A 22,872-nucleotide genomic window follows, 5' to 3' on the forward strand; every position below is an offset into this window, starting at 1 on the left:
GGAGAAATATTAATTGGTCATGGCTGCGCCAAGCCCCAATATAAGAAAAATTACATTTCTATGTGAGTTAGTTATTTATACAGTGCCATAACAATCAAACTACCATAGTTATTTTTATTGAGCTAGAAAAAATATTAACAAAATTCATCTGGAACAACAAAAGGTCAAGAATATCAAGGAAATCAGTGGAAAACATATTAAGGAATTATATAAGGAATTGAGGAAAAATATTAAGTCCTTAGAAGTTTTAGTTTTCAAATTCTATACAAAGTGGTAATAATCAAAAAAATCTGATACTGACCAAGAAAATAGAGTGATAGATCAATTGAGTAGATTAAGTACACAATTCACAGTAGTAAATAACTAATCTAATGTTTCATAAAACCAAAGATTCAATTTTTGGGGTAAGGATTCATTATTTGACAAATTTGCCAGAAAAACTGCAAAGCAGTTTGGCAGAAACTAAGGATATATCATCATATCACACCATATGCCAACATAAGGTCAAAAAGGATAAATGATTTAGACAAAAGAATGATACAAATACATTAGAGGAGTATGAAAAAATGTACCTATCAAATCTATGAATAAAGGAAGACTTTATGACAAAAATAGAAATAGAATGGACCATGAAAAATAAAGTAGATAATTTTGATTATATGAATTAAAAAGCTTTTGCAATACTGAAACTGAACAACTAAAATTTAAAGAAAAATATTTTTATAAGAAGTTTCTCTTTTCAAGGCCTCTTTGCTCAAATATATAGGGAACTGAACTAAATTTTTAATAAGAACCTTTCCTTAGTTTTTAAATGGTAAAAGAATATGGACAGGAAGTTTTCAGAAGAAGAAATCAATGCTATCATAACATGAAGAAAAAATGTCCTAAATAGCTATTGCAAATTAAAATAGCTCTGAGTTAATAAATACTTCATACTTGTATTATTATTTCCCTCAGGGGGGACTATGTTATTGTTATGAACTTTGACTTGAATTTGAGCCAAATTTAGAACAAGAGACTACCTTCCAGAATATAGAAGGCACCATGAAGATGCCTGCAGAGACTGCACACTGTACCAGAAGATCCAGAGTGAACTTTGAGATCTGGCGAATTCGAACCTTGGTGGGAGGGGGGTTTGAAATGCTTTTGTTTTGAATGTACACTCTTATGCCCTAATTGGCTTTTTGTCAATGCACCTATTATTGGTTTTGTTCCATTTCCCTTTTATTTTCCTCTTGCCCCAAATTATTGTAATTTTCCTTTAAAAACTGTAATAATTGTACATACTTCTAGTTCAAGTTATAAGTGAGTTATATTTTAATGATCCATTGGGGAGACTGGTCTCCCAAAGGATCACAGGGGAGGATGTATTGTTTTAAAATCTTGAACCCTGGAGACTACATTTCCCATAATCCTCCTTTCCTTTTCCTGTTTGTGTGTCTCCTAATGTGGATGGAACTTTGAGTTTCCACCCATTCAGGCTCTCTGGATCCATGTGGAGGAGGAAGGAGTGGCTCTTGCTTTTTTTGCTAGCCTTACTTCCTTGTACTTCAAGAGAAATATTTAATAAATATTATTAAATATAATACTTGGAGTATTGGATATTAATTTTAATCTTTACATACCCATCAGATTGGCTAACATGACAGAAAAGGAAGATGGTAAGTGCTGGGAGTGTGGGATGTAGAAAAATTGGGATACTGATGTAATGTTGGTAGAGTAGTTAACTAATTCATCCATTTTGGAGAACAATTTGGAACTATATCTAATGGGCTATGCACTCTGACCCTTTGTTCCAGCAATATCCCTACTAGGTTCCAAAGAGATCAAAGAAAAGAGAGAAAAATATCTTTGTACAAAGATATTTACAGCAGCTTTTTGTGGTGGCAAAGAATCCACAGCCACAGAAGAAATTGTTGGAGTCTGATTGCCGATCAAAGCATGCCATCATTCACTTCATTTCCGCCATGACTTTTCTTTGTATTGTGATTTACATATTCTTTCATAGCATGAGGAATATGGAACTATGAATTACATGATAGGACTAATGTAAACTATATCAAACTGTTACTTCCTTGTGGTGGAGGAAGGGAAGAAAGGAAGGAGAGAATCTGAATTGTAAAATTTTAGATAACAATTATAAAAATTATTTCTTCATGTAATTGAAAAACTTTTTTTTTAAAGTTATAAAAAGAAAGGAAATAATGAGCTGTATTATCTCAGAAAAACCTGGGAAGACTTATATGAACTGATAAAAAATGAATTGAGCAGAACAAGGAGAACATATTACAATCATCAGTTTTTAATGCTTTAACTATTTTCAACAATACAAGGATTCAAACAACCCCAAGAGATTCATAACAAAAAAAAGCTATCCACTGCTATAGAAGGAACTAATGAACTCTGAATACAAATTGAAGTAGACTTTATTTTGCTTTTTTTCTTCATACCATTTTACTTTGTGTTTTCTTTTGTATAATGGCTAATATGGAAAAATGCCTTGAATGACTTCACATGCATAATTGATATGAAATTGCTTGTCTTTTTAAGGAAGAGGAAGATTTGGTAGGTGGGAAAGAACTTTGAGCTCAAAGTATTTTAGAAATGATTTATATAATTTTTATGTTACTAGGTAATATTTAAATAACTAAATAAAAATCATTTTTTTTTAAAAGTAGCTGTGAGTTTGCCCTCTTCAAGTACTCTTATCAGTCCCTGTGGAGAAGGAGGAACATGAATTATGCTTAATACATGACTCTTTTTTTTAACTGACATCCTTACAGGAGAATTCCCTTCAAACCCCCTCAGCCCATATACTTGGTTCTCTGTGTTCTTTCCTAGCCCTCCAAAGACAAAACTCTCACACTGCAGCATCAAACACCTTATTGCCTGTAGGATGAAATATATATTCCTCAGCTTGTCATTTAAAGTCCTGCATGGCATTATTGGGCCACATTCTGGCCAGACTGGCTGAGTGACAGCTGTTCTCTGAGCTCAGTGCCCCATCTTCTGCCTCTTTGTCCTTGAAAAAGTGACTCCTACACTTGTAATGCCCCCATGAGAATATTATCACCAGTTTAAAACTATTATAGATCCCCTAAGTATTGACAGATTTTTCTTCAAAAAAGTACATTCTTTTCATCCTTTTCATTTATATCTTTTAGAAAATAAGCTGTTTCTTTTTAGTCCTTGAATTATCAGGCCCTTGTACTGTGTCTGACATATAGTTGGTGCTTAATAAATGTTGCTTTAGTTGAATTTAATTGAAATCTTTACAATAAAATATTAGGAGGTGTATTAACATGAGTAAGTATAGTTCTTAGGGACTTGAGTTAGACTATGTTGGTTAATAAAAGAGTTTGACATTGTGGACATTTGGGGGACATAATGCTATATACTACATTGTGTTCATTATGATTAACATTTTCACAGTTTTGCTTGGTTAATGAGATAGAAAAGACCTTTTTGGAATATTTGCTCATCTTCTGGTTAGATTAATTTACAGGCAAGAGATGATTGATTTTTCCTTGGAACCCTCCAAAAGTTCAGCATTATTTAAGTTTTGAGGGAAAATAGAATTTCCAGCTCCAATCAGAAAGACTAATTTTTAAATTAAAAAAAGAAAAAATATTCCTATGATTTCATATAACTTTAATAGAGATTATAGGATAGGTCTTTATAAATAATGATTATAAATATAAGCAATTATTATTATTATTTTTTAAAACCCTTACCTCCTGCCTTAAAAGTGATCCTCTGCATTGCTTCTAAGGCAGAAAAGCAGAAAGGACTGGACCACTGGGATTAAATGACTTGCCCAGGGTCACAAAACTAGGAAGTGCCTGAGGCCATATTTGAACCTGGGACATCCCATCCCTGGGCCTCTGCCTTCTGTTCCAGTAGGATGTACAACAGACAATCTGCCAAAATTTCAGTGAATGTAGTCCTATTCCCCGACAGCTATCGGTGCCTACCCATTCTTGTGATGCTTGTCCATACCCTCTCATAAATTTTTCACATGGAGTCTGTCCAATGTGCAAGGACCTTTGCAATTTTTTTTGATATGCCAAATCAATTCATGTGTTTATTAAATTCTGACAGTGTCAGGCCCTGTGCTAAGAACTAGATACCAAGAAAGCTTAAAACATCTCTGCCCTCAAGCTTACAAGTCTAACGGAGTTGACATGAAATAACTAACTAGGAATATATCTGATATATACAGAGTAAAGATGGAAGGGACTTAGAGAGAGGGAGCTGTACGCTACTGAGGATGACTGGAAAGACTCCTTGGAATAGCTGGAATTGGAGCTGAGTTTTGAAGGAATTCAGGGAAATTAAGAAGTAGAGGGAAGTGTCTAGCGCTCCAGTCTTGGGTGGTAGCAGATGCGAAGACATAGAGAGAGGAGATGGAGGATCACATTTAAGGAAACTGGCCAGCGTTTCTGGACGGTAGAGCCTGGAGCGGAATCCAGTATGAAAAGCCTGCAAGACAGGAAGGACCTAGATTGGGGAGGTCAATGCAACAAGGCTTTGTAGCTGCTGGGAGAAGAGCCCAGCATATCTGAAGGATGTAAACCTTAATTGCTGGGTGGGTTGTGGTATCCTCAATAGTAATAGAGAAGTTTGCCCAAAGGGTAGCTTTGTGGAAAAGGCTGTGGAGAAGGCAGAGTTGTGTTTTCCTCATTTATGTTTGGGATGCCGTAAGCATTTCAGGTCAAGATGACCAGCAGGAATTTGGGAGATGAAGTTTCAGCATTTCTTTAACTAGCTCCTTAGACTGTTTAATGTGCTTTCACAGATATTAACTTAATTGATCCTTACATTAAACCTGTTGGTTGGTAGAACAGGTATTACTAGCTCTATTTTGGAAATGATAGAAATGAGGTAGAGGTTAACTATCTCACCAGAAGTTACAACTACCCAGCAACAAAGGGAGGAACCCAGAAATGTTAACTTTTGTTCCTGTGTCCTCTCTACTCAGTTATGTTGATAGATCCCTTAAACTGTTCTAATTTGTTTGGAAAAATTAAAATCCATTTTGTTTACTTATATGGGGTCTGTGATTTCACTTGTGTAGGGAATTCCATGGTGAGAAAATGCTCTTGACCATGCAGAACAGTTCTATAATGTAGAGACTTAGAAAATTGCACCACTTCCTTCATGACTTGTCCAGGTACATGCAGCTAGTGTGTGTTGAAGACCCAAGCCTTCCTAAATCCAACATTTGCTGCCTAGTTTCTCTACCCCACTGGTTTGGTATGCATAGGAATAAAACTTGTTTGAAAGAAAAAATAAAGTGAACTACCAAATAACTCACAGTATTGCCATATGAGTGTGAAAAATGTTATTTCTCTGTTGGATTAATTATTATATTAAACCAGAGCATTCAATGATTTCTGACTTAGTAGATTGTCAAACCAGAAAAAGACAAAGCCCCAAAATATCATGTATAAACCGACAGTATTATTTACAGCATACTCTTTTCTTAGATCCTAACTTAGTGAAATATAATGGATGGCAAAATAAATTGTGGACGTGATTGCTCCCTTATTGGCAACTAGAAATCAGTAGTGTGTCCTTTCTATCGTTCATGAAAGTCACATCCTGGCATAAAAGTGGAATCAGAAGAGTAGAAATAAATTAAAGGACAGAAGAACATTAGGAATACCAGTTTAGCATTCACTTGTCCCAAATCATTAATATTTCATTCTCTCTGCTTCTCAGTGGGGCCATTGAAGAATCTTGTGGTACCTGGGGCATAAATACTGTGTCACTCTGGAAGCTCCTGTTGGCTAGTGGAAATAACCATTGTATTTACCTCCTATTTGCAGCTTCCTTAAAGGAATGCAAAAGATTGTTCTTTGTTTTTGCTCCACTTTTTGAGGATCCTCTTTAAAGGGAGGAGTGAGAACATCAGTTGTGAGCTTTCATACTTGCTTCTAAGGATGTTTATTGTCAGTGGTGTTGTTAGAGCAGACGTCTTTCTGTCCTCTGCTCAGTCCCACCTCCCTCCCTGTGGTCTGCAACCTGAACTAGATATTGCTGATTCTTCCTGGTAATCCTTTCTTATTATTACAGATAATCACAATTTCTATTCTATTAACTATTCTCACTTGTTAGCTCTTAGTTTTGGAACTCCTTCCATTCAAACAAACCTCCATCATTACATCTTGTCCCTGATCCTTCACTCACCTGCTTCCCTTACCTAGGATGATTTTTGTAGTTCTTTACTACAACATTTCCTTTTCTCCTTTAAACTTAAAATTCATATCCTCCTTAAGCAGCATAGGCTGTCTCCTCCATCCCCACTCAGCTTCTTCTTCATTGGTTCTAGAGTCTTTTCAGGCAAATGCTCATAATTCCCTCAAGCCTCAGTAGATTAAAAGTTTATGATTTCTTTTTATGCATCATGTTTTTATCTTACCAACTCCTATACCTATCATTGGCTTTTGAAAAAAAATCTCATAGCCCCTGGTGCTCAATTGTGCAGACGGTGGACATTTGCTAAATATTGTCTCACTCAATAGACTGCTTTTGAGAGTCTCAAATGTATTTGTACTTCTGCCTGATGCTGCCATTTTCAGCATATTGGCTTTAATCTTCATTTATGATTTCTGCTCATATACCTATTCCCATAACTTAGGGATTCAGAGCTTTCTCTATATACTGGCCAACTTTTGTTTAAGGAGAGTCAGACTCCAAATAGTTTAATGACTTATCAGTAAGTTAGACTTTTATTTTAGGCAAATGTTCTTCTATTTCTTACTTGTGTGTTTTTTTCTAAGCATTACACTTAATTTGTATTCAGAAGTTTAATATTTTATATATACATACTTATAAATGTAGATATACACACATATGTGTGTATATACAGCACATGTACACATATATACAGATACATATGTGTGCTTTACACATATGTATATATTATATGTGTATATGTAAATGGTCCTGAATAGTATACTATAGATACCCAAAAAGTATAGATATGTATATATGTATATGTGTATAGAAATATATTGTGGTCCTGGGTAGTATAGCATATTAAACTAAACATTTATCCATGTGGATAGTACTTAATGTTGTCAGGGAACTGTTTAATAGGAAAGATCAGCATTAATCACAGATATTTTGGGAGTGATATTAATTTCAACTTGTTTTTTTTTTACAGAATCATATTAAGTCTATAGATTCAGGAGAGACCAATATAGATGGAGCCATAGGTCAGTATTTAATGAAGGCACTTTTCCCCTCTTCACTTAAAGTATATTTGAGACTATATTTTGTGTCACAATAACAGACATGTAATGATTATTTTATTCCCAGGTCCAACAGCATCCGAAGAATTGATCAAGATTACTTTATTAGCTTTTGAAGCAGTAACGCAACACCCAGTCTTGCTGACATATTTTCGTTCTACGGTAAATTCTGACAATTTTTGAAAAAGTAGTTTATTCATTGCGTACATTCCTCATAGTGGTGTGGGTTGCAGGATTTCCATGTGATGTAATTTTAAGTTAGGATTGTGTCATAAATTTTAAAAAAAAGTCTTAGTGTGTTCTGGATCATGCTGGAGCTTATAATGGGACTTTTGGATTTAAATTCCACAAACATTTATTGATTTCCCTCTAAAACAATCTATGTGGTACAAGATGAGATAAAAATGAGTAAGATGTGTTCCTTCTCTCTTGGAGTTTACAGAACCCTTTTTCTCATTCTATCTCATAGCTTCCTTCCCTCTTATACTCATTTAATATTCCATAAATAACATTTAGCCTCTAATCTGTGGCCAGCAGCATTAATTGTTCTTTATAGGAACTTGTGAAAACTGGGAATTAGAGAAATTAATGATGATTGAGGTCTACAAAAATGCATATTGCTAGGGAAATTCAGTTTAGAAAAAGCAGTGTATGCAAAAGATGAAGCAAACTACCAGATTATAATGTCTCCTGTCTCTTTTATAGGAGCGCTAGCTAAAATCTTAGCCTTGCCAGGGCATTTTAGTTGCCCATTGATACTACAGATATTCTTGGTATGATTTAGAAGAATACATAGCTCCTAAACTATCTATTCTTAAATATTAGTAATGTTAATCAACAAGCTTTTATTAAATACCTACTATGTGCTAGGTACTGTTCCACAACATTTGTTCCCCCAAATTTGGGAGACACACTAATGCTTTAAATCTTTCTAATTTTAACTTCCATCCTACCAATATATTTGAAGATATCTCTTTGGTAGTTTTCACAATTCTTAATCTATTGATCAAGCTCTTTCTTGTCCACATTTTCATTCTTCTCTCTCTCTCTCTCTCTCTCTCTCTCTCTCTCTCTCTCTCTCTCTCTCTCTCTCTTCTCTCTCTCTCTCTCTTCTCTCTCTCTCTCTGTCTCTCTGTTTCTCCCTCTCTTCTCTCTCTCTGTCTCTCACTTTTTTCTTCATCTTGGTATTTTAGAAAAACAGCATTTTCTAGAATGACAATGATGAAGATGAGAAGAAGGAGGAGGATGTGATGAATGGTGACCCAGTCTCATACTTTTAGACCTTCTTGCTGTTAACAAAAAGCTCTAAAGTATTTAAGACTTTTTGAAATGTGGATATATGCCCTTTTGGTAGATAAGCCTAGGAAGAGAATCTATTCTGCTAGCATCTGGATTTTCCAGATGCTTTGGGCTTCTTCTGTTTTTCTGTTTCTCTGTCTAGTTCTAGCTGAGATCTATAGAAATGGGATATAAAAGATATTAAATGGGATGTTTTTTGACTAAGAACCTTTTGGGTCCATTTTTGATTTTCTTTTTCTTCCTTTAATTGTTACTTCTCTTTACTTTCTTTGAAATGCTGCCTTATTGGGTTATCTCATTGCCTTTCCCTGCGTCTTAGATTTTACTTCTTCAGAAAGGTTGTAACATTTTCATTGCCATTTTTGTGTGGTTTTAAAATGAGGAAAGCTCATAATAATCTGTAAAGTGGCATATATATTTATAAACTCATGTTTACTATCAATCTGGTTAGAGTGGATGGAGAGTAGTCCTCCCCTACGGGAAGAGCCAGTGTCAAGGCCCCATTCTGACACATGGTGGCTCTTTGACCCTTGGGCCTCACTTATGGCATTGGTTTCTGAAGAATCTGTCTAAGACTGATTGTAGAAAGAAGGGGTACATTGATACCTCTACGTTGGTAGAGGGAGTTTCTTGATTGGGCATTTCTCTCTACCCGTGAAAGAAAAGTCCAATTCCTAGCCCTATTTTGGTGATTAGGAAGAATTATTTTTGGAATGTGGGATATTATCACCAACCTTCCTTGTTCATTGCCATAGCAATTCTTACCTCCTTCTTCCAGTGAATCTTTAGTCACCCAGTTATTGTCTTAAATATGCTGCCTTAATGAAAAATGTCTTGAATTTAATGAGTTAAGTTGGAAACTCTTTCAGTAACTATGTCTTCCATTTAACTTGAAGCTTAATTAGTTTATTACCAGATGAAGAGTCTCTGGCATACTAATTATTTGATATACAGTCTGCATTATTGTGGAGAAAACTGTTGCTTCATCTTATATGATGCATACAAAATATTTTTAGAATGCTGTAACTCATGGGATATCATCTAATTACCTCTTCTGGAACATGACTGGAATCCATGAATATAAATGCCCTCCTGTGGATAAAGGAACATAGTAAATGCCATTTGAAAAGTTAAAGTAAGCCATATTAAAGGATCCAAAGCAATACTTGATTTTACAGAAGTGGTTAAAGGATATCCTTCATATTGACCAGAAGTGCTTCTCTCAGATTGTTCCCAGATTTCAGGATAGTTTAATTAGATAACGTCGGGAACAATTAGTGTGATTTAGAGAGCAGTAAAAAGTATCAGACTGGTTTTGTTTTTATTAAAAAATTTTCCCAGAATGGCCATCAGTTGAAAAAAAAAGAAAGGAGAAAAAGGCAGAAAGATGATCTCCATATTAGAAGAATTAGACAAATTAATCTATCCCAAATATTTTTTCCACAATAGCTAAAAAAATTAAGTCCAAGAATGGATTCTACCTATTACCTACTTCTGAACAATTTGGTTTTGATGGTCAGTCTGCTGAATATTTCGTTATGCTATGTTTTCTATTTCACAATCTGCAGAAGGCTAGCACCTTTATTATGGGATTGAAATGTTTATTAAGTTGTAAAGAGCCCCTAGCTCTTTGTTTGCTTGACTCGTGATGCCCCTTGGATATGAATGTCTACCCTTCCTCTATCAGTGGGGCCAGCCTCTCTACTTCCAGCCTCGGTTTCTTCTCTCCCAAGGCCTATTTCTTCTGTTTTCTTCTTTGCCTTATGGTGCTCACCTGGGCACTAGTGGTGGTAGGTGAGCCAGGATTGAGCCCAAATTTCCTCTCAAACACAGCTTCACTTCACTGTAGTCTTTTCTGTTAACAAAAATGTGTGGATTTGTATGTTTCTGTAGAACTGAACCATTTTTAAATTTAAGGTCCTCCCTCGGTGAGGGGAAGCAGAGCAACAGAATTAATTTGTGGCATGGCTCTGGTTGGGTATTAAATTTTGTTTGTCCTTTGTTTCGAAGAGGATCTGTAGCATCATGGGGTGATGTCTTGACTTATATGTGAGCTGGATTATATGAGGCAATGTGCCCCTGAGGAGTCAGCCTTCCTGTCCCTTCGAGAGTCATCCAAAATCCAGTGGCAAGACAAAAGTCAGGGAGGTAAATAAACCCTGCTTACAAGCAACAGGTCACAGGAGGGGACAGAGTTCAATCTTGGTGGCTTGGAAAAGAATAAAAGAGGCTTACCAGCAAGTCAGGCTGCCTGAAAAGGGCCTTCAACAGTTTAAGGCAACAGGAAACCTGGCTATTTGCGACTCTTTACTCTTGTACTTCCAACAGCCCTCCACATCTCCCTTTGCGCATCCTTACATTAGGGCAATGAGGGGGCACAGCCTGGAGCCAGAAAAACTCCTCTCCCTATGTGCAGATCTGGCTGGGGGAGCCTGCAAGTCACTTACCTTGTTCCCCTCAGCTTCCTCATCTATAAAATGATCTGGAGAAGGGAATGGTAAACCCCTCCAGCATCTTTGCTAAGAAAACCCCAATGGAATCATGAAGGGTTGGACACAGATGAAATGGCTGAACAGTAACAATTCCATATGGTCTCTGACCATAGGATCGATTGTCAGTGATTTGGAAGAGAGCTAGGGAAGAGATATGTTCCTCATCTTCTAGGTTGGAACTCTAAACTCATTTTCCTCCAGAAGCTTGATGCCTCTTCTGGAGTGCTTTTTGTAGAGTAGATCATGATGATAGATCACAGAATTTTAGTGATGATCAAGATTCCAGATTCCAATAGGGCAATAGAAAGGGCTTCATGTATATTTCTTGAACTGAATTTATTCTGGCCTAACCACATGCCCCCCAAACCTCTTTTGATGAATTAGGATATTGAGGCCCAGACAATGAAGTAGTTTGGCCAGTCATGCACCTGATTAGGGACAGAGCCAGTACCACATATGATCAGTTGAATTGGCTCCTATTGACAGATGTTCCACCCCCATATTATTTTTTCCATGGAAAATTTTGAACAACCAACCGAGAAACTTTTTTACTATTAACTCCTGCTTATAGTAAGGAGATAATAAAAATCTTATGCTTTTGTAGGTCTTAAAACTGGACACCTGGTGCCAGAAAATAATGAGTAGATTATCAAAACTAAGTTGGTTAGAACAGAATATGTTGTAGACATTTATTTTTGTCAAATCAAGTCATAACAATTGGAGGAGATATTTCTAAGATGATTCTATCTGTATTATTAGTAGTCTCAAAATAAACTCAAAAGAAATGAGACTGCTTTATCATTCCTTAAAAGAAAGCATTAGAAGGACAGGACTATAGTAGGTGATCTTTTGAGTCTTGTCAAGTTTAGTCTGTAAACATTTTCTTTGTGACATTAAAGTTTTATATTTAAAGACATGATTAATAGCTATCTTAAAAGTCTAACTCACTTACTTAAACTATATTTGATGATTTGATCCATTATCCATTTGACATTTGGTCATTTGAACCATGCCAATCTAAACACTACCTTTTTACATTCCTTGTAAATCAGGGTGCTTCTACTTAATAAACCATGAATCAGGAGTCCAGGTCTCTTGATTTTCAAACCAGTGTTCTTTTGGTCATTACGCTTCTTATATTTGTTTTTAAATGGATCCTTTTTAAAAAAAATTTCCACGTACTTTAACTTTCTCAGTTCATGGTCAACGTAAAAGTCTTCTCTTTGTGAATTTTCACAAGGACACAAATAGCTGGAAGATGCATTGCCTAGGCTCACTTGGATCCATCCCATAATTCTACAAAATGACAGACTAAAAGAAAAAAGTTGGAGAAATGGTTAAAACTGGTCATCATACTTTCCTTTTTACTTCTGCCCCCTCTTGCTTCTTTTTTTTTTCCATTTTAAACATTATTTTATTTGGTCATTTTCATACATTATTCATTGGAAACAGATCATTTTCTTTTCTGACCCCCCCACCCCCACCCCTTCCCTAGCCGACATGCAATTCCACTGGGTATCACACGTGTCCTTGCTCTGAACCCATTTCCCTGTTGTTGGTATTTGCATTAGGGCGCTCATTTAGCGTCTCTCCTCAATCATATCCCCTCAACCACTGTAATCAGGCAGTTGCTTTTCCTCGGTGTTTTTACTCCCTCAGTTTGTCCTCTGCTTGAGGATAGTTTTTTTTTTTTCCTCATAGATCACTGCAGGTTGTTCAGGGACATTGTTAAGCCATTACTGGAGAAGTCCATTACGTTCTCTTGTACCACAATGTGTCAGTCTCTGTGTACAATATTCTCCAGGTTCTGCTCTTCTCATTATGCATCACTTCCTGGAAGTTGTTTCAGTCTCCATGGAATTCCTCCACTTTATTATTCCTTTTAGCACAATAGTATTCCATCACCAACACACACCACAATTTGTTCAGCCATTCCCCAATTGAAGGGCATCCCCTCATTTTCCAATTTTTGGCCATCACAAAGAGCGCAGCTATGAATATTCTTGTACAAGTCTTTTTCCTTACTATCTCTTTCCCCTCCTGCTTCTAAGCCCTGTCTGGGTCAGAGCAGCAACTGAGCAGGGTCCTTGGGGATGATTGAACCCCTCCTGATTTTTTTGAGTGAGTGGGAGGAGATTCCTGGTTTCTGATGTAGAAGAACAGAAACAGAAGGGGTCTAGAGCTCAGCCTGAGTGATGGGGCCAAGAGGAGGGACAGAACCACAAGTGGGAGGTGGCTTCTCAATTGGATTAGGATCTAATTCAGGAAGATCCACAAGGCCTTAGAGGGGTTTTGTAAGAGATGAACTCCAGCTCAGGCTGCAGGGTTTTAGGATTTTCCAAGTCCCAAGAGTTTGAGCGAAGCAGAAAGTGTTCCTTATCCTCCCCAGCCTCCTAGATGCAGATGAGCTGTAAGCCCAGACATCAGCACATTCCCTTTAATCGGGTAACTCCTGCTATTTCTGCCTCCTTCATTAATGTCTGTAGATAGCTGCCTGGGATAGACAGCCGTTCAGAGAGAACCAGACTCAATCAGAAATAGAAGGACTAGATGATAGACAATACTTGTGCATCAGGCTTTGCCGATTTAGGATTCAGTGTTGATTTATCTATTTTGTATAGTCTTTGACGTTCATATTATTTTTACATTATTTGCTATATGTAGCCACATTGAAGTTATAAGTATATAGAAATAGTAGAATTGACAGTTTTACTTCCTCACAATAATTTAGACCCACCAAGATAATAAAAAATTGAGCAACAACTAAGTGTAAAATTTTTTAAAATGTCATTTCGATAGTTTGTTAAAATTGTGCTCTTCTTCATACAGGGTAGATACAGACTTTAACTAATGGCTCAATAACTAATTAAAACTTTGTTGCTGGGGGCAGCTGGGTAGCTCAGTAGACTGAGAACCAGGACCCAAGATGGGAGGTCCTGGGTTCAAATCTGACCTCAGACTCTTCCTAGCTGTGTGACCCTGGGCAGGTCACTTAACCCCCATTGCCTACCCTTTACAACTCTTTTGCCTTGGAACCAATACCCAGTATTGATTCTAAGGCAGAAATGAAGGGTTTAAAAAAAAGAAGAGTTTGTTGCTTATTGGCAAACAGTATCCTAAAATGTTTTTCTTTTAGATAGTTTACACCTTCAATATAATTCTGGGTATATGATGCATCTCCCTCTCCTGCATGTGTATATATATATACACATGCTAAAAACCATGAAGTATTGACATTGTCAAAGAAGGCTAAATTCTACATGTATTTCACATATTTTTGATGATTCGCATAATTTTACATGCTAGACATATAGAATTTTAGGTCTAAATGGAACCCTTGAGACACAGTCCAACTTTATCATTAGATAGCTAGGGAAACTTTTGCTCAAAATGTGTAAGTGACTCACTCAAAATTATACAGGAAGCTCATGGAAGAGCCCAACCCTCTTTATTCCTAGCCCCTTATTCTTTTGCTCATTGTTTTTCTTGTACTGATTTTCACATATTACTTTCTTGTCCTTCAAAGATTTGCCTTTTTCTTTCTCTTCATGCCACATGTCTGATCTATGTGTTAGCATTTTTTTTAATACTGTTTTTGTCATTCCTTAGAGCTTGAATCTTTTATTTCTCCCTTAATAGCATTAGTGATATATTTTAGCAGGAGCAGATGTTTTGTAAAACACTGAATATGAATTCTCATTCAGGGAAACAGGTTTTTATCTATATAGATATGTCTACGTATCTCTGCTTGTTTTCCACTTTCAAAATTCCAGATGGCTTTCACCTCCCTAGGCCTGTGCTCCTGGCTCCCTTTCGGCCTGGTTCAGCCATCATCTCTAAAGTGCCCACTCGGTGGACTTGGCTAGGCCCGATGTTCTTCATCTGGTGTGCTGGATTCCACTGGGCGACCATGGATAGATTGAGGGGGTTCGTGAATCTGTATGTTGAGGAAAAATGACATGTTTATTTTCACAAACCCTTCCCTGAAATAAGCATTTCCTTCAGTGATCTTAAAATATGACTCTGATGTGGAATCCATGGGCTTCACCAGAACTCCAAAAGGCTCCATGACTGACAAAAAAGTTAAAAATTTCTGGGTCGACACGAAAACAAAGCAGCCCAGCTCTCAAGGGCCCTATAGTTTAATGGAAAGAGTAAAAAGCGCGTGAAGGGAAGGAAATATAACGTATGCACAAGAAAATACAAAGTAAATCTACTGGGATGATGTGCTCATCACTGAAGGAATCAGGTCAGGCCCCCCTTGATGTGATCGTGCTTAGAGCTACGCAGTAAAGGAAATGAGGGTTTTAGGGGGGAGAACCATTTTTCAATAAAAGTGGCAGATGAGATATTGTGTACAGGAGGAGCTAGCAGGAGAGTTAGATAGAACAGAAAATATGTGAAGAGAGAAGATGGAGAATATGACTGGAAGGATAGATGGGAGCCAAATGAGTTCAATGACAGAAGGGGAATTGCATATTTTGTCACAGAGGCCATAAGGAGATACTGAAAGTTTGGGGGCAAAGGGGTGTCAATGTGTGACATTAGTCAGTCAACTAGCATTTGTGTGCTTAATAAAAACAGGGATGGGTTTGGGGGAAATATAACAAGTTCCATTTTGGACAGTTGTATTTGAAATGATCATTCATCTTAATGTAGTTGAAGATTGCATACTATTGTTTTTTGTTGTTGTTGTTGTTTGTTTTGTTTAGTTTTGATTTTATGTTACACTACTGACTTATCATGGGCTGTCAGTATACTAACACCCCAGATCTTTTTTCTTTTTTCTTTTTTTTCCCAGATCCTTTTCAAATGAACTGCTGTCTAGTTATAGGTCCCTCAACTTAGACTCAAGAAATTAATGTTTTGAGCATGTCTAAAATTTTATATTCATCTCTAGGAGATTTCATCATATTAGCTCATCTCAACATCCTACACTGTTGAGATTTTTTTGGATTAGTGTGTTAGCTGTTCCTCTCAGCTTTGTGTCAGCTTCAAAATGCTTTAACCATGTTCAAAAATAAATGAGAAAAACAACATGGTAACTTTTTGAGTCCTTAGGCCATCAGCAGCAGCACTAGCATCTATATAATTCTGAAGGTTTGTAACACATATTTCATTCCATCCTCACAACAACTCTGAGGTAGATGCTACTATTATCCCCATTTTACAGATTAAGAAATTGAAGCTGTGATTTTCCCAGAGTCATGCAGTCAGTAAGTGTCTGATCCATCTTTACTTTGTGTCTAACGGTATGAGAGAAGGGCAAGATATTTGGAATAAGAGTGTCTTTAGGGTCGAACATATCCCTGAAGCTGGGAAACAGGGGGCCTGGGAGTTCCCAAGCTAAGGAAGGATTTTTCTAGCTCACTTAAGTCAGAGGGATTGCTGATTTCCACCTGAATTACTGTGCTTATATCCAATCAGTGAAAAATTACCATGCTGATAACCTGGAGAGGTCTGGTTCAATCTTTTGCATTGGAATGTAATAGGATCTTTTCCAAATCTAGTAGCCACTGTTGAGCTTTCCAAATTCACTGGCATATTGATTACAGTACTTTTACAGCATCATATTTTAGGATTTGAAATAGCTCAGCTGAATGCCATCACTTTCTCTTGCCTTATTGTTAGCAAGCTTTCTTAGAATCCACTTGACTTCATTCTCAAGGATATTTGGCTCTAAAAGATCAGTAGCTACATTATCATAATTATTAGTGATGTTAAGATCTTTCTTGTATAGTTATTCTGTATATTATTTCTAACCCTTCTTAATCTCTTCTACTTCTTTCAAGTCCCTACTATTTTTCTTTTATCATGCCCATTTTTTCCATGAAATATCCCCTTCATATCTCCATTTTTTAAAGAGCTCCCTTGTCTTTCCCATCCTGTTATTTTCTTCTATTTTTTTGCATTGTTCATTTAAGAAAATCTTCTTACCTTTTTCTCTCTGTTCTCTGGAATTTTGCATATTTCCCCTTCTTTTTTTCACTTTTCTTCTTTCCCAAAGTATTTATAAAGCCTCATCAGACAACCATTTTGTTTTCTTGTTTATCTTTTTCTTTGGGATGTTTTTTTGTAGCTGTCTCCTGTACTATGTTGTGTTATAGGATGTTTAAGGGGAAGACACAAGAGGTAAACATAAATAATTTGAGTTTATTAATGGGGAATGGGATAGGAATGAGGGTAACAAGGAGAAGAGAAATTTCTAAATCTTATCCCCCAAATTAACCCCCTAATAACTATCCTATTGGCTAACTTCCTAAGCTAAATAAGTTAAGTCCCACATAAATAGTATCTCACAAAGTTGAGTCCAGGATGTGCCAAGGTCCAAGAGGAAAAGTAACAATAGCTCCCTGCCAAGTAGATGAATCTTCCTTATATTCTCCAGTCCAGGTGCCCTACAGTCTGGCTGAAGTAGTCTCTCCACAGGTGATATATCTACCAGGACCAGTTGTATCTTTGTATGGTAGAAATTGCAGCTACCAGCCAAACTTCCTGTTCCTACTTCTGCTCCAAAAAGAATGACTGCTGGCAATTGGAACAAAAACCTCCTCCAACCTCCTTGCTTGGAATCTTGACCCAGAGTCCCATGTGATTCTGTGTCACATGTCTCTGTCAATCAAAATGCAGTCTTTTCTCTTCCTTAATACAATCCCCCCTTTACACAAAGCCTAAATCATGTTGAAAACATTATTTTGGCATTTGTGCAGAACCTAAAATACTTACCAATTACCTAAACTAAGATATCTACTCCAAATAACAAATGACCTATACTCAACTATCTTAATCTAAAGAATACTAACCTGTTCTAGGGATATTAACAAGGAAAAGGAAAAAGGAATTAAATAATGAAGAAGTACAACTGTCAAACACAAGCAAAAACTCAACAAGCAACATCAAAACAGAAGATGTACATAACTTCCATGCAAACATCAAACTCAAAATACTACTCTCATCAGCTAATACAGAATATTGTACCACTATTATAGTACATTAACATCAAACTTAGAGAAAAATTTTTTGAAAATTACAATAAACACAATTGCATAAGTTTTACATAGAAAATAAAACCAAAACCTTAAACTCACTAATGCAAATGTAATAACAAATATAAGTGAGCTATGTATGTAATTTTCACACATATATGTATATAGCACAAACAATATACATGTAAGCTATACATATATATGATTCTATATAATTCATATTTACACGTGTATTTATATATGCTACATATATAAATATACATTCAATTAATTGTTTGACATAAATGGAGAGTTATCTTGAGAAAACTCTTATCAGTCTCTGCCTTGCTTCATTTTGTACTTCAATACCAAACTTACCTGTTATTCCAATTATCTTTTAATTTCCTACTTTAGCATTCTAATCCCCTATGATTAGTGTGACATCTTTTTTCAGTACTATTTCTAGAAGATGTTGTAGACTCTTGTTGATCTGATCAACTCTGAACTCTTTGGCATCAGTGTCTAGAGTATAATTTTATTTCCAGGATGTTAAATGATTTGCCTTGGATTGAAATAGATATCATTCTATCATTTTTGGGATTATACCCCACTATTACTTTTCTCACTCTTTTGGACTATGTGGCCTACTCCATTTCTTCTAAGGGATTCTTGTTTGCAGTAGTACAGGTAGTGATCACCTGAAGTGTGTTCACCCATTTTCATCCTTTTAAATTCACTATTATCCAAGATGCAGACATTTAATCTTCTGTTTGACCATATACAGCTTACCTTGATTAATAAGTCTTAGATACCAGGTTTCTGTGCAATGTTGATCTTTACTGCATTGGACTTTCCTTTTGTCAACAGACACGTCTATAGCTGAGTTTTCTTTTATCTTTGACCCAATCACTTCATTCTTTCTGGAGCTATTTTTAATTGTTCTAGTGTTGGACACCTTTGGACCTAAGGGACCAATCTTCTAATATCATATCTTTTATCATTTTAATACTCTCCATGGAGTTTTCTTGATAAAGATACTGGAGTGGTTTGCCATTTTCTTCTCCAGTAAATCATCTCATAGTACTTCCACTATTTTAAACCATTATAGGATTTAAATATGTAAGAGACTTGAAATCATCTAGTCTGAATCCCTCATTTTACAGATGAGGAAGCTGAGGCTCAGAGTTACTTAAGTAAATCACTCCAATAGACTAAATGTTTTTTCCCGCTTCCATTCCATTCCAGTGTGTGGGCTTTCTATACATAAGAAACATAAAGGAGAATTTATGGTGTGTTGTTTCTCTAGGAGAACCTTGATTTTATCATAATTCAGTAACATAACTTGCTTTACCTAATGTCCTTTCAGGCCAAAATTGTATATGCCTCTGGCTGGCATATTATGCTAATAATGGACTTAAAATGTCATAAGAAAAGTTAAGGCAGTTCTAGTGTTTGATAATATGAGACTTCATTGCAGATTATTGTTCATAAATTATACTGAGGAGTTTTGAATTGAACCGTATATCATTACTATATTAATTTTTGAGTTTGTAAATGGCTCAAGGTAGTGTACATTTACTGAACTGGAAATAGAAATAATGAAGTTTTAGATGTAGGGTTTCTAGAAGTCACTGGGTACTTTGGAAATAAAACCTTCATTTTAAAGTGAATCAGTGTAGCTATGACTAACTGACCAAATTTTTAAAATACATAAGTTTTTAAAATAGAGCTGTCTTATTTCCAAATTAAAACTGTTTTTATAATTTTTCATAAGAATTTTTGAACAAAACAATTAAATTGTTATTTTAAAGGTTCTGAACTTACATGATTTTGAAATTCTAAAACAAGTATTTTAAGTTAGTGCCTATCATTCTTTGAACCTCATTTCTCCCATCTATAAAGTGAATGATTAGAGTTGTTGATCTCTAAGGTTCCATCTGGCAGTAGACTGTCATATTTATTTATTTATTTATTTATTTATCTGTTTGTTTGTTTATTTATTTATTTTGGACATTTTTATTTATTTAATTAATTAAGAGTATTTTGCCATGGTTACAAGATTCATGTTCCTTCCCAGCCCTCCCCTGGTACCCCTCCTGTAACCAACATGCAGTTCCTCTGGATTTTGCATGTTATACTATCTTAATTAAATATATATATTTACATATATATGAATATTTACACACTTAAATATGCACACACATATATCAAATAGTTATCTTGCTCTTCTGCTGCTCCCTCCACTGAACAAATAAAAAAAGAAAAGGAAAAAAAACCCTCACCACAAATATGCATAGTTCAGCAAAACAATTTCCCAAAATATCTGTCTCATTCTGCAATTTTAAGGCCAGTAATTCTCTGGCAGGAGGCGGGTAATATGTTCCTTTCTTATTCCTCTGGTATTGTGGCTTATAATTGCATTAATCAGAATTCTAAAGTTTTTTTTTAGTTTTTTTTTCTTTAAACATTAAGAACATTACATAAACATAAAGAACATTACAAGTGTTCTTTAAACCTTATCTTATGTTTTGGGTTATAAAAAGATTTTGCATAAGAACAAATTAATTAAAAGTTAGAAATATATCATATATGTTTTTAATCCATATCTGACAGATTAAATGAATGTAAATGAGTTTCAAAGGCATTTCTTAATATCTGTTCTTAAATATGACCAAAGTTGTTGTTAACATCACTCAGCTAATCACTCTTATTATGTTTGTTACAAGTAATGTGCAATAGTGGCAGTCTGAGACCAGTGTTTCTTGCACGTTAGCTATAAGCTTTCCAGAGGTCAAGGTTTGAATGAAATATCTCAGAATGCCTCTCAATTTTAGACTCTTTAAACCTAGAGTACAGGATCATTTTTAGGACATGTCCTTGAATGAAGCTGCTGAACTTTTTATTTTGTTTGACCCTTTTATTTGGGAAACCACTGCCACTGTCATATTTGAGATTAAAATCCCTTAGGACTGATTTATGTTGGTTTATTACTAAATCAACCGAGATATGGCCAATGAATGTGGGTGTTTTATAGAACAAAGAGCTCATCAGTGCATGGGTATAGAAGATTCATAAGGGTCACAGTGGAATTTTATCTTAATAGAATGTGTATTAATCATAAATTCTGTGAAAGATTTGTAAGAGCAAAGCGCTGAAGAGTGAATCACGCAACTCAACATTACCAAAGTATAGCCTTGGAACACTTTCTCAGCGGGTTACATGCACCATCTCCCCCTTACAAAGTAAACTGAGTTGGTGGGCAGAGCCATGTCGATTGGATGCCATCCTAAGTTTTCCCCTCTTTCTCCATGCTGCACTATCAGGCTCTTTCAAATTAGTGACTCCTTAACATACTGATGAACAGAATGATGACTTGAGTTTAGGAGGCTTTTCAGTTCCTTTCCCTATTCATTCTTTTTCCAGTTTCATTATGATTTTTGCAGTAGTTACCAGTTAATATCAAAGCTATAGAGGTAGAAACGCATTTATGACATGATGTACTATGACAGCCAGATATGCCATAAGTCAGCTTGTGTCCTAAAACACATTATAAATGAATACATGAAAAAGCTCAATCTGATGTTATAGTAGTTCTTTCTCACTTTTTCACATTGTAAAAGAATTTCATCGTATATCCTTATACTCTGGGAGAAAGTCCTAATCACTCTTCCCTTTCAATGAGGGTATCTAAAGAAATATAACATATGGCATAAATGCATATAATAGTTAATAAGGAAACCTGCATTCTATAAAGCCTCTTGTTAGTCTGCAGATGTTCGTCAGCTCTCTTCATTCTCAACATGGCCAGAGCCATGGTATAGCTCATGACTGAAGAAACGCAGTACCTGTGCATTGGTGGCTAGGATGTTTAATTATGGTCAAATGTATTTCAATTCACTATATGTTATTAAATGCCGCCTATAGGCCAACACTGTTTTAGGTGCTGGGGAGATAAAATTACATGCAACAATCTCTGTCCTCTAGGAGTTTGTGGTTTACTAGGGAGATGTAACATATATAGATAAGTAAATACAAGATATCATCAAAATAATGCCTATAATTGTACTTTTCATTATTATTATCTCTTTTATGGTGATTTGTGATCTTTTGTGTTCCTGGGTGACAGTGAATTTAATTGATAAATGTTGTGTGTGTTCTGACCGCTCCACTGTCTGACCATTTCCAGTCTGTCTCCCTATTCCCTGAAACACAACAATATTGAAATTAGGCCAATTAATGTTCCTGCAGGGGCCTCTAAGTATTCAAATGAAAGGAAGAGTCAATGTATATGGCAAACTTCATTGTTTTCTTATTTTAAGAAATTGCCACAACCACCCCATCTTTCAGCAACCTCCACTCTGATCTATCAGCAGCCATCAACATTGAGGGGAAATGCTCCATTGGCAAAAAGATTAGGACTCACTGAAGGTACAGATGATGGTGTGAACCTTAAAAATTCTCAGACCCTACTTCATAAGGTTGGGTTAAGACCATTCCCCATTTTAAACAGTGAAGGAACTTAGATCAGGAGTGTGAAGACCTCTACTCCACCCCTACTTAAGCATACTTTAGGGGAAGATAAAGTTGTAAACTCTTTGCTGAACAATGAAAAGTACTTAAACCCATACTTATAATAAGGCAAAAAGTTCTTAAGCTGTGCCTATTTTTAGAACTAATACAAAAGGGTGCTAAGTACCTATAAAGGTTAGGCAACTTGTGAACTTACAAGGAGCAAAGAGGTGAGAACTTACTCAGGCATGAATTACTCAAAAGTTTAGACTTCTTAGGTGTGAATTAAGAATGGTCTGTCCTTTGGAAAACGTCTACTGTGATTGGTAGATGGAAGAACTTAGAGGA

The 22,872-nt window shown here is 35.9% G+C and overlaps 1 protein-coding gene across 2 annotated transcripts in view; it reads left to right on the forward strand.

Annotated features, from left to right (window-relative positions):
• The window catches only part of ULK4 (unc-51 like kinase 4), a 678,848-nt gene that overhangs the window by 246,442 nt on the left and 409,534 nt on the right, over nucleotides 1-22,872 (forward strand). For both annotated transcript variants that reach the window (XM_007505056.3, XM_007505057.3), the window contains exons 26-27: nucleotides 7,172-7,223; nucleotides 7,327-7,421. In XM_007505056.3, the coding sequence (XP_007505118.1) occupies nucleotides 7,172-7,223; nucleotides 7,327-7,421 (147 nt within the window). The remainder of the gene's footprint in view (nucleotides 1-7,171; nucleotides 7,224-7,326; nucleotides 7,422-22,872) is intronic.

Source organism: Monodelphis domestica, chromosome 5, assembly GCF_027887165.1.
Source record: "Monodelphis domestica isolate mMonDom1 chromosome 5, mMonDom1.pri, whole genome shotgun sequence".
NCBI lineage: Eukaryota > Metazoa > Chordata > Mammalia > Didelphimorphia > Didelphidae > Monodelphis > Monodelphis domestica.